Source organism: Pteropus medius, unplaced genomic scaffold (assembly GCF_902729225.1).
Source record: "Pteropus medius unplaced genomic scaffold, Ma_sr-lr_union100, whole genome shotgun sequence".
NCBI lineage: Eukaryota > Metazoa > Chordata > Mammalia > Chiroptera > Pteropodidae > Pteropus > Pteropus medius.
In genome coordinates this window covers 2,756,131-2,772,618 of record NW_024347790.1, presented here as the reverse complement: position 1 = coordinate 2,772,618, position 16,488 = coordinate 2,756,131, and the positions used below count along the sequence as shown (strand labels likewise).

At 37.1% G+C, this 16,488-nt stretch overlaps 1 protein-coding gene and 1 long non-coding RNA gene across 4 annotated transcripts in view; one reads left to right on the top strand and one right to left on the bottom strand.

Annotated features, from left to right (window-relative positions):
• MINDY3 (MINDY lysine 48 deubiquitinase 3) overlaps positions 1 to 14,339 on the top strand; it is a 397,126-nt gene extending 382,787 nt beyond the window's left edge. For all 3 annotated transcript variants that reach the window (XM_039877468.1, XM_039877469.1, XM_039877470.1), the window contains 4 exons: positions 4,306 to 4,378; positions 6,644 to 6,731; positions 10,443 to 10,514; positions 13,416 to 14,339. In XM_039877468.1, coding sequence (XP_039733402.1) covers positions 4,306 to 4,378; positions 6,644 to 6,731; positions 10,443 to 10,514; positions 13,416 to 13,565 — 383 coding nt within the window. In that variant the 3' untranslated portion in view covers positions 13,566 to 14,339. The remainder of the gene's footprint in view (positions 1 to 4,305; positions 4,379 to 6,643; positions 6,732 to 10,442; positions 10,515 to 13,415) is intronic.
• Positions 1 to 16,488, bottom strand: part of LOC120614636 (uncharacterized) — a 71,928-nt gene that overhangs the window by 22,294 nt on the left and 33,146 nt on the right. The window lies entirely within an intron of this gene.

Sequence of the window (16,488 nt, the reverse complement as noted above, 5' to 3'; positions counted from 1 at the left end):
TGAAAATAATCTGTTAATCTACTCATTTTTTCCCCCTTATTTCAAGATTGAAACAAATCAGACTAACAATTCTTACAAGCTTCTGGGCACGTCTGCTTTCCATTTAGCAGAGGCCGGTGTGGAGACGGTCGTCCTTTGTCATTCTCTTCAGAATATGTATAGAATAACTGACCTAGAGAGAAGCTGAAGAAAAGAGAATTTGAGTTCTGGTACCCACGGGTATTTCTGTACCTGTCTCTTGCTCCTGCCCTGGCTGCTGCCCATGTGCTTGAGTTAGGTGGCCCTGTAACAGCACTGTTGGCGCCATGCTTTCGGCTCATGATGAGTTAAATGGTCTTGTGCGGGCTGATCACCATTTATAGCATTGCCTCTGTGAAACTGCATTTTTAGTGTTCCAAACAGGTGACTTATTAATGAGCTTTTGACACAGAAACCTGATTTATAAGTGGGGTCCTGTCTGAAAATTATGTCTGGCTTTGCTTGGAACATATAATTTATAAAGCACTTTACCTGTATGGTCTCATTAAAACCTTACCTTAAACCTAGGAAATAGGCAGGGATTATCATTACTGTGTTGTTCTTAAGGAAACCAACCTTGTGACAGTTGAAGTCACTTCCCAAGAGCTAAAAGCACTCCAGTCGGCATAACCTGGATTCACATCCCAGCTTTGGTCCTTATTAACTGTGAGATTTTAGGCATGTTTCTAATCTCAGTTTCCTCATCTGTGAAATGGATTTAATGTCTACTTTACATGGTTATTCAAGTACTAATGTGACCATAGTATTGTCGTCTTATAAAAAACAATGCAAATATATGTGGCATAGCGCTTATTCAGTAATCTCCAAAGACATTGGATTCTACATAGATGATATTTGAACTGATAGCCACAGGTTTCACATTACATATAATGGATTTTTGTTCTTTTATCTCTCTCCTCTGTAGAATTACATCTCAGGAAGCAACCCTCTTTGGGCAAGGAAAATATAGTTTTGTTTAAAAGGAGCCCTTTAGATACTAACACTGTTTTTAAAGTGGCTAGAATATATCGAGAGCCAGCGTTTGTCTGAATGATTTCAGGTGCTGCATTGTTTTAACCTTTAAGAATAATTTTACTTGTTATAGATTGTTTACACCAATCCTCAGACATTCTCTGGAATTGCCCTTTAATTCAGGCCTTTCTATTCTCTTTACACGATGCCAGTCTCTTCCCTGTACCCTCGCTGCAGCACGGTCGTCGCTGTTTGTCGTGCCGCCCCAGCCATAGTTTTTCTGTGTCCTGCCACCATGTTTTGTTTTGCAGTTTTTCCATCACATAATAAAGGTGGTTCTGTCAGGCCATAAACTCCTCCTCATTTCTTTCTGAACTTCAGTTCAGTTCACAAAGTTCTTTTGAACCATGGTGTCTGAACAGAGAGAGTAGTTTGTTGAAATTCGAAGTTAGATTAATTTTAAGTAACAGATGTCATTGAGCAGGCACTGTGGTAGGCCCTGGACTTCCGGAATCCCTGCCACAGGAGCCTGTCACCTCCTGGCTAGCTGAGCAAACCAGTAGCGATACCAGGCACTGAGGCCAAGGAAAGCTGAAATGTGAAGTATCTTAACTTTGGGGGCAAAAGTTACATGCTGTTTTCAGTGAGTTATCTTAAATTGTAGGTGTGTTATTAAAGCTTTACTAGGTGAAGGGTAATATAATATTTAGTAAAAATTAGATAACTATTAATAATTTGACTAAAACAAAAAATGGCATTAAGTTCTCCCTAACTAGCTCTCAATTATTTTCTTTTCTATTCCCAAGAAACTTGACTCTCACCTACCGTGGTTTGAAAATGTTCCTGTCGCTCGCCCCGCCCCTGCTCACAAGCTCTTTCTTGCCCGTTCTCAACTCCTGACATTTTCTTTCCTCCCGCAGGACCCAGTTCAGCTAGCATCGCACATAAAAGATCTGCCAGGCTCCCCCTCAGGCTCTCCCTGTATTTCCTCATCCTTCAGAACAGAGACCATGACTGGTATTTCCTTCTCCTTAAAGTCCAACTCTGATTTCTTCACAATTACGAAATGGTTTCCTTATCCCAAAAATGACGAATTCAACTGATTCTTACTCTCTTGAATCCTTTGCGCGGAGGTGTTCCTCCTCTCAGCCTCTAGGAGCTTGGCACTTTTTACAGTCAGTTTGCAGGTTAAAAAAAATGCAAAAAAACAAAACAAAAAAAACCCTTATTTTTAAACTTACAGCTATTTTCTTTTTCAAATTGTTTTAAAACCAATTGAACTAAATTTAAATGTTTACACAGTAGCTGCTTTACCGTCAGAGCTGCCGTGCCTTCGTCGTCCCCAGCTCTGCAGAGCTTTCAGGCCTGGAAACGTCCATTTTATAGTCACTGGTTAATTTACCCATGTAGCCAAGTTCTACTTTTTCATTTAGTGCTTCTTAGGTGTGCCAGCGAGTCACCCAGTTGCACCCAGATCTCCTCTGCCATCTTTTTTGCAGTGCGTTGAGGTCTCAGTCATCATTCCATCACTAAGGAATCAGCTGACAAAATACTAGATCACCTAAGTTTCATCTGGTTTAGACTTAATGATGCTGTTCTTTTTCAAGAATTTTATCAAGAATTTGTTTTAATAGGTATGATTAATTAAGGAATAAAGTAATGTCAGAATAAATGTTTCCAAGAGGTAAGCAGTTTCCAGATCTCTTTTTAATCTTGGGTATATTAAAAGTCTTTGAAATATTGAGAAAATTACATTACAATCTCTAGTTTTAAAATACACTAATATACAAAATGTAGAGTCTCTGTGGCTTAATATATATAGGTATTGCTGGACTATTTAAGCTTGTGATGGCGTTTGTGTTGAGGTCACTTTGTTGTTTTCCTAGCTGTCTGCGTCTTTATGCAGCCACTTCACTCTTACTGGGGGTGAGTCTCAGGCTATGCTAAGAGGAGAGAAGGCTGCCTGCCCTTTAGTGCTTCCGTCAAGGGGCCATACAGGATGGCTCGTACACAGAGACCTTTCCAGATCATTGTTCCTGCCTGCTAATGGCCAAATAAAGCCTGTTCCACATTCAGAGATGCTGAGCTTTTGGGCGTGACCTCACTAAGCCAAACAACTTTTTTCTACCTTTCAAAGTGATCAAAGTTAGGCTTACAAAGCTTAAAAGAAGTCCTCAGTACCTCAAACTCTTGGTAACTTGACAAAGTGGAATCATTCAGTTTTAAAAATAGTGCATTTTTAATTAGCCTAAATGAATCTTAGCGTTTTAATCAAGGCCAATCTGACTTCAAGTGGATAAACATCTGCTTATCAGGTTTAAGAAGATACCTTGCTAAAATCGTAACTTCTTTATTTCCTTTCTGAGAGAGACAGAGTCCACGCCATATCCTGGAAGAGCAGCACTGGCCTGGAGTTTGGTTATGGAAACAGGGCTTTGGGACATCTCGTTCAACGTAACAGCGTTTTTGTTTTTATAGTTATCTAATCCCTGTAGAGACTATTATGTTAGAAGTTGATTTAAAGCTGAGACAGTCTTCAGGAATGAGTAAATGGGTAGAGGAACTGTACATTTAAGGGAATAAACAACTTGCTTGTTTAAAACTGCGATTCGAAACTGTCCTGCAAGCTTTTTTCTGTGTGTCATGTTCTGTTGCATCATAGAGTTTGAGCCATTTGCCAATGCTGTTTCCTCATCAAGCCCAAGAAAGGGAATATTTTCCATAAACTGGTCTTTATTGATTCTACGTTTCAACTTTGAATTTTTTCCCCCACTAAATCTATAGCTTTTATTTAATTCAGATCTGTTATAGAGATGTATTTTCTTGCTCTTATATTGTCAGTTATCTAAATAACTGGATCATTAACATTCTTCAAAAAGTTAAACATCATAACAAAAGGAATTTATTGGTAAAGAATTATTTTAACTGGATTTCTTAAAAGGAATTTAAAGGTTCACATTGTTTATTGACAGAAGTACCTAATTACTAAATATCTGTAATAACTAAGTTGAAAAAAACTTTAGATTTGTAAGCCCTTTTAAGGATTTGGCTTTAAGTTTTCCTTGGAGTTCTCAGAAGTTATGCGGTTGCTTTTATAAGAAACTAACGTTGAAAAGAAACCTTTGCCTGTGTGCCCAAGAAAACTAATGTAAGGGCATGTCTAAAATAATAGCCATTGTGCCTAAAATAAACTTAACATGCTGTTCCTTAACTCTCTTATCTCTTTTATGTGATTTTTTTCACTGGAATCCAGTCAACGGTAATAACATTTCTTGAAGTAAACTTACTCTAAGTTGTTTCTGCTTTTTTTCCCAGATAATGGATTCATACCTGATTCACTTCTAGAAGATGTGATGAAAGCTTTGGACCTTGTTTCAGATCCTGAATAGTAAGTACCCAGGAAGCACCACTTAACCAACTCAAACTTCCATTAAATATTTTTTAAAAGGCAAAAATGTATATAATATTTTAAATATAACCTGCACGTATAAAGCATAGCACTTTGTATAAAGCAAAGACTTAGGAAGAAATCAGACCAATCAGTATTATAGCAGAGACTTGACATACTTCAAATGAGTTTGCTTTCCCACTCTGCATATTGTCCTGCTTTTAAAAAGTACTAAAAATGTCTTTTTGAATAAACTAAAGATGTACCTGTCCTTAGTTTCAGTGAAAGTAGTGATAGGTCTGTTTGTCTATATTAGCAGTCCTGCTTAAATAAGCAGTGGGCCCTCTGACTTTCAGTCTTAAAGACATCTGATCAAAGACATTGAACATTTCTAAGTGACTGGATTAACTGAGCTGAAACATTTGTAAGCGATCCAGTATATTACAGAATATAGTTTTTCTGTATTGAAGTATTGCCTAAGATTCATATTGTGTCATTATCTTCAGTCTCACTGTTCTCTTGTGTATGTTGTTACATCTATAACTTCTTCCTTAAATTTGGGATCGATCTTTATTACACATGAGAAAACCTCCCTTAGTAAGTGAATATATCTGTTGATCAAATATGGAAGTAAAAATAAAGATCACCTCTGATTTTCACTAACTCTGTTGCTTTTTCCGCACAAATTTTTTTGCTTCTGAAAGTTTTTCTGACCATGAACAAACTTTAGCTTACAAAACATTTAAGGAAACGATTCAAAAAAGCAACATAAAACATTGATACACAGTTTTTGGAACTTGATCCTATTCTGTTTTTAAGTAGTTCAGGTGGATTTCCTTTGAAAATACGAAATACATATAAAACGTTTACAAACTAATCACATCTGAATTAACATGTCTCAGTCTTACTACCTAGAGCTGTGATGTTGTTCATTCTTAACAGACGTAATTGTCATTTCCACCTTTAAGGAGAAATTCAGAGAGTGTTGAACTAGTCCAGTAAACGGTGTAATAGTAATTACTGGATTTCTTCTATGCTAACCTCCACGTGGCGGCCACCTTCATTGCTCTAATTTGCAAAAAAAGAATTGAACTCAGGTGATTTTGGTTACGGACAATTCTAAAGACAGCAGGAGGAAAAAGGAAAGTTTTCTTTTCAAATTCTTACACAGATAGCTATACATTATCTACTGAATTTTCCTTGATCATCTCAGGATACATAACATATATTTAATTATAAAGTTAGTCAAATGGAGTTAGATTGTTTTTCTAGAAGTAGCTGAAAGATTAGACTCACTCTGTACTTTGGTCTGGTCACAGTTATATGTGATGGGCCCTAAATTAACAGGGGCAAATTTAGAATTAATAAATTAGATGTCTCGAATATAATATGACCTTGCCTTTGTTTGTTTCATGTCATAACCTCCTGGCCTTACACAGACCCATTAACATGCCATATCCTTTGCATGTTTAATAGGGGATACTTAACTTGGCATTTATTGTTTGGGAGATAGCATGGAAAATGAACATTCTGTTCAGAAAGTTTTCATTTTTAAAACTCTCTGAACTGCAGTCTACCTTCCTCTGCCATCTTTCTAGTGACACCTCCCACCTTTCACCACCTTGGCTGCACCTAAATGGTAAAGGCTCTGCCAGGCACTGGTGGCCTTCAGCGGCTGCTGGAGCAACAGAGTACATCTCACTTGCTGTAATTCACTGTACTTAAGCCGTTTGAGAATTAACTCACCTCTTTAGCTTTCAGGCTAAACTGTGTAAGGATTTTAAGTCTCCGCCTCATGTGGTTCTTGAAAGTAAGGTTTTTAGATGTTTTTGATTATCAGATGTGTACCACGGCCTTTTGACGCTGCTGCTTTTTCTCCTTGAGCTTAAATTCTCTAAGTTAAACGCCTTGTTTGATTGTTAAATTTAGGCACACCTATGAAGCAGAGGGTCTCTTTGGGAGGTTATCAGCCTGCGTTCATAAGCCTCGGTTTTTAAATTACTTTACCTAATAAGGAGCACTATTCGAAAGTCAGCGTCATAATTTAAATTCTAAATAGTAACAGATTACTCTGGTTTAAAAATAACCAAGTTTTGGCAAATTAGATGTCATTCCTGCGTATTTGTCATTAAGAAGCTAAAAAGAACATCTCTTAGAAGTTTTGGCAGCCAAAGTGTTATAGTACCAGTAATTTAATCATGAAAGAAGAAAAATAAGCTTTTTTTTTCTCTGGTATCCACTGCTTTTTTTTTTTTCCTCCCACAGTATCAATCTCATGAAGAATAAATTAGATCCAGAAGGATTAGGAATCATATTATTGGGTCCATTTCTTCAAGAATTTTTTCCAGATCAGGTAACATAGTTGAAATTATTTGTTTTGTTCTCTTGGGATGATCATCTGTGATTGTTTCAGCATTTTTTTCCCTACTCATTTAAAATGTTTTTGCATGCACATATGAGACTAAAAAAGCAGTATTATTATGTAACTACTTTGCCAGAGAAGACAGAAGGACATGTGAGTTCCAGTACAGGGATACAGGACTTCGAGGGCAAGGAGTGGTGGAAGACAGTGTATACACCAATATGCACACCTAATGACAGTGTTTTCTAAAGAAAGAATAAAATTCAGAAGTATGGGGAGTAAAAAGAGTCTCTCTATCCTCTCCCCCTCGTTCTCCTGCTCTCAGGTGGCTAGTGTTAATAGATCGATATGTGTCTCTTTAGAACTTTCCAAATACTAGAAAGAAGGTAAATGTATTGGGGGCTCCTACTGGTCAACCTGGGTTCCGGAAGAATTTCAGCGGCAAGCCAATTCTACAGCCTCCGTCTGTCTTTTGTGCCTAAGTAGAGGATTTGCCATAAACCAAAATATTTAGCTAGGTATAGCATGAGCACATCAGAAATTAATATAAATACCAATTTCTATTCCACCTCTATTATAAAAGAGAAAAATTGTAGAAAATGTCAAGATAAGATTAAATTTCAAGATATAATTGTTAATTTGATGTCTCAGAATAAAACAGAATAGACAATATTATTAACATTTACTCTTGGGATTTAGAAAAAAAAAAAAGAAACCCATATTTTCTAAGCCTATATCTATCTGTTATGGTTACTGTGAGGGAGGAAAAATTCAAAAAGTATTCAAGGATAAATTACAATATAGCTATGAGACTTAGTAAATGCTTCATGAAAAAGTAGATTCTTTTTTTAGTGTCATTAGCAAGACTCTTGGATTGTGGTGATCTATTTATTCATACTTCATCTGCTAGGGTTTTTTGAAAAGTTCTGTTTTGGAATCTAATACTGTGTTTTAGATCTTAATAAATGTTTAATAAGTTTTAGCATTTTAAACTTTTTTGAGACAGTAATCATTTATTTCAAGGCTGCTGCCAGAACATTTTGTAGAAATACTGTCTGTTATTAATATAAGGAAATAAAAACGTTTTTAATTTGAGGAAGATTCTGAAAAATGGTTGGGAAATGTAAACAAAAGGAGATAGTTACCAACTGTTTTGGAAATATTTAGTTAATTACATAATGATGCTTAGAATTCTAAGAACTTATTCAAGAAATTTTTTAATTTTAGCATTCCTTGAGGTAATTAAAGAGAATTCTAGTCCCCTTCTCTCACAGGTGACAGACTTTTCCACTTAGTTATTGTTTGTCCCCCCCGGTCCCCCTCACTGCTCACGGTTCCTGCTACTGCTGATCCGTCCCGCTGCCCCCGCGTACCTACGTCCTTTCCTCAACAAAAGCAGGCGCTCCCGCTCTTGGTTCCCTTTAGAGCAGTGGGTGCTTGAAGTGTGGTCTCTAAGAACATGGTAGAGATGCAGATTCTCAGGCCCTCCGCAGACCTAGAGAATCAGAAGCTTCAGGGGGACAAGGGGATTCTGATGCTGCCAGAGTTCAAGACCCGCTGCTCTAAGGAAGACCTGTCACATTCCCACCTACTGTCAGCGGGAAGAGCTTAGAGCGCACCCTGTCACAGATCTTTTCTGATCATAGCTCGGACCACCGGTGCCCTCTTTCTCTGTAGTCACGAAATGTGAAATGACTCTCCTTTTGGCCATTTTTCATCTACTGCTTTGTACCTAACAGACTAATCTAGTGACACTCAGCAGACATTTACTCCACAGGACTAAAGTTGCAAAACTGGAGTCAGAAAGACAGCCAGGAAAATATATAACTTCAGTCATCTTCACAAATGCTTAGAGTAGGTGCTGTGGAAGAGCATTTCTTTGCTATGGGGCAGAGGTAGAGAAAACAACTTGGCATATTCATAAGCATTTCAAGGCAATTTATATAAAATAAGAATAGGAGAAGCAGGTGCCACCATGAATTAAGCACACACGATGTGCCTTATAAATTAGGTAATATTTTTCTCCCAGTTTGGCAATGAGGAAACAGGATTAGAGAATTTAATAGTAAGTGGCAGAGTCAAGAGTCCAGCGTAGGTCACCCCACCCCAGAGACCCAGCACTTTACCGTGCCTTTTGATATTTTAGTATTTCACACTAACCGTTAATAACTGGAACTAAAGAATATGAATTGTATTCAATTACACTAAAGGATGGAAGAGTAAAGTACATTAACTCTGAAAATCAGTGGCCAAACTAGCTAATTGCATTGATTCATGTATACAGTTAAGGAAATGATCAAATGATTGATTCTTCTGTTTTTTTGTGAAGCATTTTGAGTCAGATACAAAAATTAAAGAGAGCTTGGATTTTAGTTGAGAATACAAGAATAAAAAGTTGTCAAACGGTTAAAGATTTAAAGTCTTTCAGAATCACTGAAGAGATGATACCAAGTAGTATATGATTCGTTCCCAGATTTTTGAGACGGTTGTTACTATAACAGCCCAAGTCAAAGAACCCAACTAGTGTGTTCAAGAAAAACTTTACAGAAAAAGTAAGATTTGAACCACGTCTTTAAAATGAGAGAAGAGGGCAAGAGAAAGGCATTTGAGAGAGGGGTAAAAGCAATCACGAATGTGCAGAGCCAACAACTAAAGGTCTTTTCATGGGAAAATGAGTACTATGAGGATCATCTAAGAGAATTCAGAAAGGTGAGTAGTTGCAGATAAGACTGAAAAGGTGGATTCAGGGCTGTGTTTTAAGATTCTGGGTTGCAAATCACAGATCCCCAGCCTGAACTGACATAAGTGGGAGGGAAAGCTGTGAATTGCAAGGAATAAATAGCTCAGAGGATTTGAAGAAGGAAGCGTCAGAAGGATCCTCAGACTAGAGCAGCCAAAGGAGCTCCATTTTCTCAGTCTGTCTCTATCTAGGAACCTAAAGCTACCCACAGTTGCCAGAAGCTCTCTTCCTCAGTTCCAACTGGACGTGGCCAGAAAGACAAGGGGGCTAGGCACAGGAAGAGTCAGCCACGGGCCCTGAGGGAGATTAATGGAGCCAAGTGCCTTCAGTCGGGCCAGAACTTAATGGCTTCGAATGCTAAGTTAAGAGTTGAACTCGATCTTCAGCTGAGAACCAAGGTTAAGACAGTAGGAATAACATCATCAGTTTAGCTGAAAGTTTAATGATTTATACGATATCCTTCACTGGATGTTATTAAAGTTTAAGCACTAATTATGTGTTTTCATTTCTCACACAATGCTATTTTTACTACTTAAAAGTTCACAAGGAAGTGTGGTCTGAGTGAAAGTAATATTACTGCTCTTTTGTACTTAATTGAAAGAACAAATTATCCATAACCAGAAAAAAATCAGAGATACATTTTAGGAAATGTTTTCGTGTTTTAGAACCTTGTTCTTTTAAAAAAAAAAAAAGTTACAGTAAAACAGGCACATAGCTAAAAACATAGTACCGAAGAGCCATCAAAAACCAGCACGTCCCCCACTTTCCTGTCTCTTCCTCAGATGCAACTCCATCTTTCAGCTTTTCTGGTAATTAAATGCATACATCTGAGTTTCTTGCTTTATCAAACGATGTCCATATCAAAGAAAAACGATTTAAGAAACGTGCATTTTACTTGCAGTCGCTAAGCAGCAGTTGCCCGACATAAAGCTAAAGTTCTAACAGCGCTTCGTTTACACCAGGGCTCCAGCGGTCCCGAGTCGTTCACTGTGTATCACTACAACGGGCTGAAGCAGTCAAACCACAGTGAGAAGGTATGCCGCTCGCTCCGGCCGCAGGCGCGCCCCACCCGGCCTGACGAATATCCGAGTACACGACACCCTCTGGTTCCCACAGAACTGCTGCCTAACGAGACTATTCCAGGAGTCCCTTTACTATGACAGTGTATTTCAGAACCGGTTGTATTTTGATTTTTCCAGTACACGATATTCAGTGAGAACTTTGCGGGAATAGTTTCACTGTGGCAAAATAAGTACATCTGCATACGTGTTGTTACCTTTGGCTATATAGATATTACTGAGTGAATTGAGGGTTTAATCCAGTAAAGTCGCTGATCCATTTAAGTGGAGAAGGGAGTAACAGGTTTTTGACTGAGAAAAATATTTTAAAGGACTCAAATAATAACCACAGTAGCCAACATTTGTTCAGCGTTTACCTGGAATTGTAGTGAGTGTTTTGTTTTATCTGAAGTTTCACTCCACCTTAGGAAGTAAGTATGGTCTGTCTGCCCCCAGTTACGAAAGCGGCAACAGCACCACCAGGTAAGCAACCTGCTCAGGTACGGGCAGGAAGTAGAGCTGGACTGAGGTGCAGGTAGTGCGCCTCGGAGCCCGCGCTCTCACCCACTGTGCTTTGCCGCTTCCCCTGTGAGTGGGTCATTGGCAAAGGCGCCAAGGTGATTCACTCTCCATGTACTCACTTGGTCTGATTCAAAAGGTCTCAGTGACTCACCATTTCTTATTAAATATTAGCTTGTCTACCCATAATAGATACGCTGTATCTATTATGTTTGCATGTATTCAAATGACAGTCGATATAGCTAATAATAGAAGAAATAAGGCCTACCATACCTTTTTCATTTGAAAGAACCATGCTGGTTTCATAATTATCTAAATTGAGGATGGCTACAGAAAATAGATCATAATACACACTAAATACATAATTTTAGAGCAAATCTAAAATAGAAACTTTTAATTTTTTAAAAGTTTTTACTTTTCATAACAATATAAAATTTACTTTTCATAACAATATAATTTGGAAGTTTTATTAAATTAGATCTAAAGATATTTTCACAAAATTATAGAGATCAGTATATAGCAAAAAAATATAAATTGCCAATAAGAAAACTTAGATGTTATTTCCTAATGTGTTAATGAAAGCTTCATCTAGATAGTGGAATCTTTGCCTTGTAATAGGAGGTACTTTAGAGTCACTAATTATTCCCTACACAATCCGTACAAGGTAGGTCAAGTATTATCTGTATTTTACAGATGAGGCATCTGAGACAGGGAAATCAAGTGGCTCACCCAAGGTCACGCAGGAAGTCACTGGCAGAGCAGGGACAGGAACTGAGTTCCTGACAGTCCTGTCCTTGATCTGTTTGGCCATGCTACCTGTATATAGTAAGTTTTCAAATCATGCTCGTGACAAGCATCTGACATACTAACAAAAAGATCAGAAGTCCAGGATGAAATATTCATGTGACGATATTGTGTAAGAACTATGAAAAGCAAAGTATGTATGTCATTAAATCGCAGAGGTACAATATTTTGAAATTGCTCAGGAGCTGGAAATATGGTAGGCCGCCTCCTAAGGTGCTGCTAGAGGTATGAGGAAGCAGAATACTGGCCTCAGGGGAGGGAGTGTGAGCCCGCAGCCCGCGCGGCTCGGGCCAGAGGCGGCCACAGTGCCGTGCCCGGCAGGAGCTCCACCTCATCTGTCACTTGTAACTCGCACTATATTCTTTGTGGATAGTTTTTCAGAAAAGGATGTTTTACCTGGGGGAGTTGAAAAGCATAAGTTGTAGTTTTAATAGTTTCTAGTTCTGATGAAATGAATTTACTAATTATTAACCAAAGTAAAGATGAAAAAAAGGTATTTCACTTTAGATTCCTGAAACCAAATTATCTGACCTAATATAATATACTCTATTCCTATAATATGTTTTTAAGGAAATTCCTATTTAAGACTAATAAATTTGTTTCTTTGGGCTCCTTAGTCACATAGCTTGTGGCTTTTATATTGGAAGAACTTAATTCCAATCATGTGTATCAGCCATTGGATATGTAAAACTAAATAGAAAGCAGTCTATATCTGTTCCTTTTAAATTATATAATCAGAATTTCTTGGACAAAAAGAAACTGAATGGCTTAATGTACACAGGGAGCCTTTATAATTTAGGGTTCTAGTAAGTATGTTACGTCATAGATACAACTAAAACATTATTATTGTAAATTACTCAAATAATAAATTTTTTTTATTTATTACTCAAATAAATTTTTCTGATACCCACCTGCCAATTGATATTTGATATGATCATTGATTGTTACTGCATATAAAGTACCTGGCTAGTTTTATATATCACCCTATTTGATGATTGTTTCAGTCCTATATCCTTTTTAGTTCTCCATGATTTTTCGTGCAGTACACAGCACCCTCATGAGCAGCATTTTTAAAGTATTTAATACAATAAATAGTAAATTTCATTAACGAACATCCAAATTGCTTTCAGCTCTGGAAATTCAATGCTTAATTTGAAATGAGAAAATTAAGTCCTTTTCATTTCATGAAGCAGCATGACCATCTGAGTACCTCAACATTAAAACAGTAGGAAGTATGTAAATTGTTATATAATTTCTTCTAACTGGTATGTTATTTGAAGAATGATTTTTTCTTTCATCAAGAAACTTTCAGTTGTGAACTTTAAAAATCAGTGGGTCACCTAGCACTTAAAATATGTATCACCATCTTATTTCCAAATTTATTTCAGCCAAAAGGCAGTTATTCTTGCTCATAATTACTGTCAAAATGAGATGTAAAGTTCCATATGAAACAGTATACAAGCCTGATTTGCTAGCCTCTGAAAAGTTTTACATCCCTCATAAAATTGTGCTAAGAATATTGACCGACCTTGGTGGCTTTATTTTGTCCAACAGGTCATGTACGTGGAAGGGACTGCAGTTATTATGGGTTTCGAAGATCCCATGCTACAAACAGATGACACTCCTATTAAACGCTGTCTCCAGACCAAGTGGCCATACATCGAATTACTCTGGACCACAGATCGCTCTCCTTCACTAAACTGATTTGCACAAGTGTTTATAAGGGAGAGTGTAACAGCAGATGTTGGAGGAGGAACGCAAGACTGGCAGTCGGCTATACACTGGTATCACTGATTAATTGTAAATAACATAGGAACACATTTTCAGTGTTTAAGATATGTTTAAATTATTTATGTTAAAGGTTATCCTATTTTAATTCTATGTGTGAGATTTAGTAGCAAAATTAAGCTTTAATCAAAGTTCACCACTTTTACAGATAATTGGTCATTTATCAAATTACACACATCGTAATACTACAGCATTTGTATATTGAGTATCAAAGTTACTATTTATAAACTTCCACTTTGGGGTTTTACTTCATCCAGACATATTTTATTGTTTAAATGATTCTGGCTTGCAATATATCAGCCTCCACATTGAAATGCAGAAGAGTTCACTTGTATTTCTTTTCTAAAATCTGTTTTCCATTAGAAATATTGATATATCACAAATTATCAACTTGGATCTCAATAATTGGCTAGCTCTGGCATGTTTATAGAGGAACATTACCATTTATTCAGAGATGTATAGAGGATGTATTTAAAAAAAAGAAAAAGGTAGGAAAGAGAATCTGATAGTCTTAACACTGTATTGCCAAATACACTCTTCTAAATTCGTCCCAACAGCCCTATGAGCCAGCTTTCTTGTAAATTTATAAATATAAATGCATGAAAACATCTGTTATTACCTTAGTATATTGCATTATTTATTATGACCCTAGTGGATGGCCTAAATAAACACTTTTTTTCTTTACATGTACCCTTGCATTTTAATTTTTTTACTGTAGTGGCTCAGAATAAACAAATTCTTTTAAATGTTTCTGCCCAGTAACCCTGAGAGCACAGCATAGGACAGAAGCCTGATAGATTCCTATACCACTTTGAAAAGGAGACCAAACCTCATGCTTACCTAAGAGCTACATAACTCAGCCAGCCGGAAGCACTAACCTGGGTGGCCGCTGTGTACACCAGCGAACAAAGAGACTGAGCCCCATCCCTTTAGTTTAGAGATTTATTTCATCCTGGGAGGTCTACTGCCCAGCTATGTGAAAAGGGAATAGCCAGAGAGACTTTCTGTCCTCCACTTCTGAGGCAGACACTCGTTTAGTACCTCACAGACATTTCAGAACCAAACGTCGTTCAACAGTGTGGTTGAATGTGTAGTTCCTCTGAGAATCTGTCTTTATAAATATTAAGTAGATTTTAGCATAAGAAATAGTGGCATAAGACTGCGTATAACTTTTGGTAATGTGTTCAGGAGTGTGATACTAGCTACCAGAATTACAGCTGTAAAATGTCTATTTTTTTGGTTAGTCTACTTTTAAATGTGTATGAAATATACTGTGCTAGAATTCATGCTCTAACTCAGGTCCTAAATTCCATTAGGATTATGAAAAGCACTGATCTTCTCGTAAACGTTGAGCCTAGAAAATAGTATATTCTTCTTACTATTGCTATATAACAAACCATCCCAAAACCTGATGACATAAAACAACCAAATTCTGGGGCTCAGGAGTTTAACCAGAGCACAGTAGGGATGGCTTGTTAGTTTCTCAGCGGGAGCACCGTGGAGGTGTCTTTACCCATACGAATGTCGTGACGGGGACCTGAGCTTGATCTAACTAGCAGATGTAGACACTACACCAGACAACTGTAGATATATTTTCTTTTCACTTACATGTGGGGCCTTTTCCAAGGCAGACTATGTGCTGAACCATAAAGCGAGTCTAGAAAAATGCCCGAAAGTTTAGAAATTAGGCAGCACACTTCTGAATAAGCCAAGAGTCAAAGAAAATTTTAAATGGCAATTAAAACATCCTTTTTACTGAATGATAATGAAAATAGGACATAGCAAAAATTATGGGCTCTAACTAAAGCAATGCTTGGAGGGAAATGTATAGCTTTAAATACAGTAGAAAAGTAGTACGTTTGAACATTGGAAAGCTAAGATTTCATCTCAGAGACCCAGAGTAAATTAAAGAAAGCAAATAAAGAGGTATTCACAAGCAAAAGAACGAATTTGGACTCCCACCTCATACCATATGCAAAAATTAATTTGAAACGATGAGCGATGTGTCAGAGCTAAAACTATAAAATTCCTCCAAGAAACGTGAAAGTAAATCTTCATTGCCATGGCTTAGGCAATGGTTTCTTAGAATTCCAAAAACAAAGATAAATTAGATTTCAAAATTAAAACCTTACTGTGTCAAAGGACACACCATAAAGAAAGGGAGATGACAGCATATGGAATGAGAGAAAATATTTGAAAAGCATATGTCATAAGGATTTTGTATCTAGAATATATAAGGAACTCAACTCAAATCCAAAAACATTTTTTAAATGGGCAAATGATTTGAAGAGATATATCTCCCAAGATGATATATGAATGGCCAGTAAACACATAAAAGATGCTCAACATAGTCATTATGGAAATGCAAATCAAAACCACGAGATAACCATTTCACACCGGCTAGGATGTTCAAAATAAGACAATAGCAAGTGTTGACAAAGATGAGGAGAAATTAGTTGGGGTGTAAAATGAAGTCACTTAAGAAAAACAGTTGTGCAGTTCAGTTCCTCTAAAAGTTAAATACAGTGTTAGCACGTGATCCAGCAATTCCAATCCGAGGCATATACCCAAGAAATAGTATGAAAACATTCACACAAAAACCTATGTGAATATTCATAGTGTTATTGTGAATATCATGGTTTTATACACTCTCGCCAAAAATAGAAACAACCCCAGTGTCCATCAACTGATAGATTAATAAATGAATGTATCATATACAAGGAATGAAATGTTATTTGACAATAAAAAAGAATGAGTTACTGAGACATGCTACAACATGGAGGAACCTCAAAAACATTGTACTAAGTTAAAGAAAACTGTCACGCATGCACACACACAA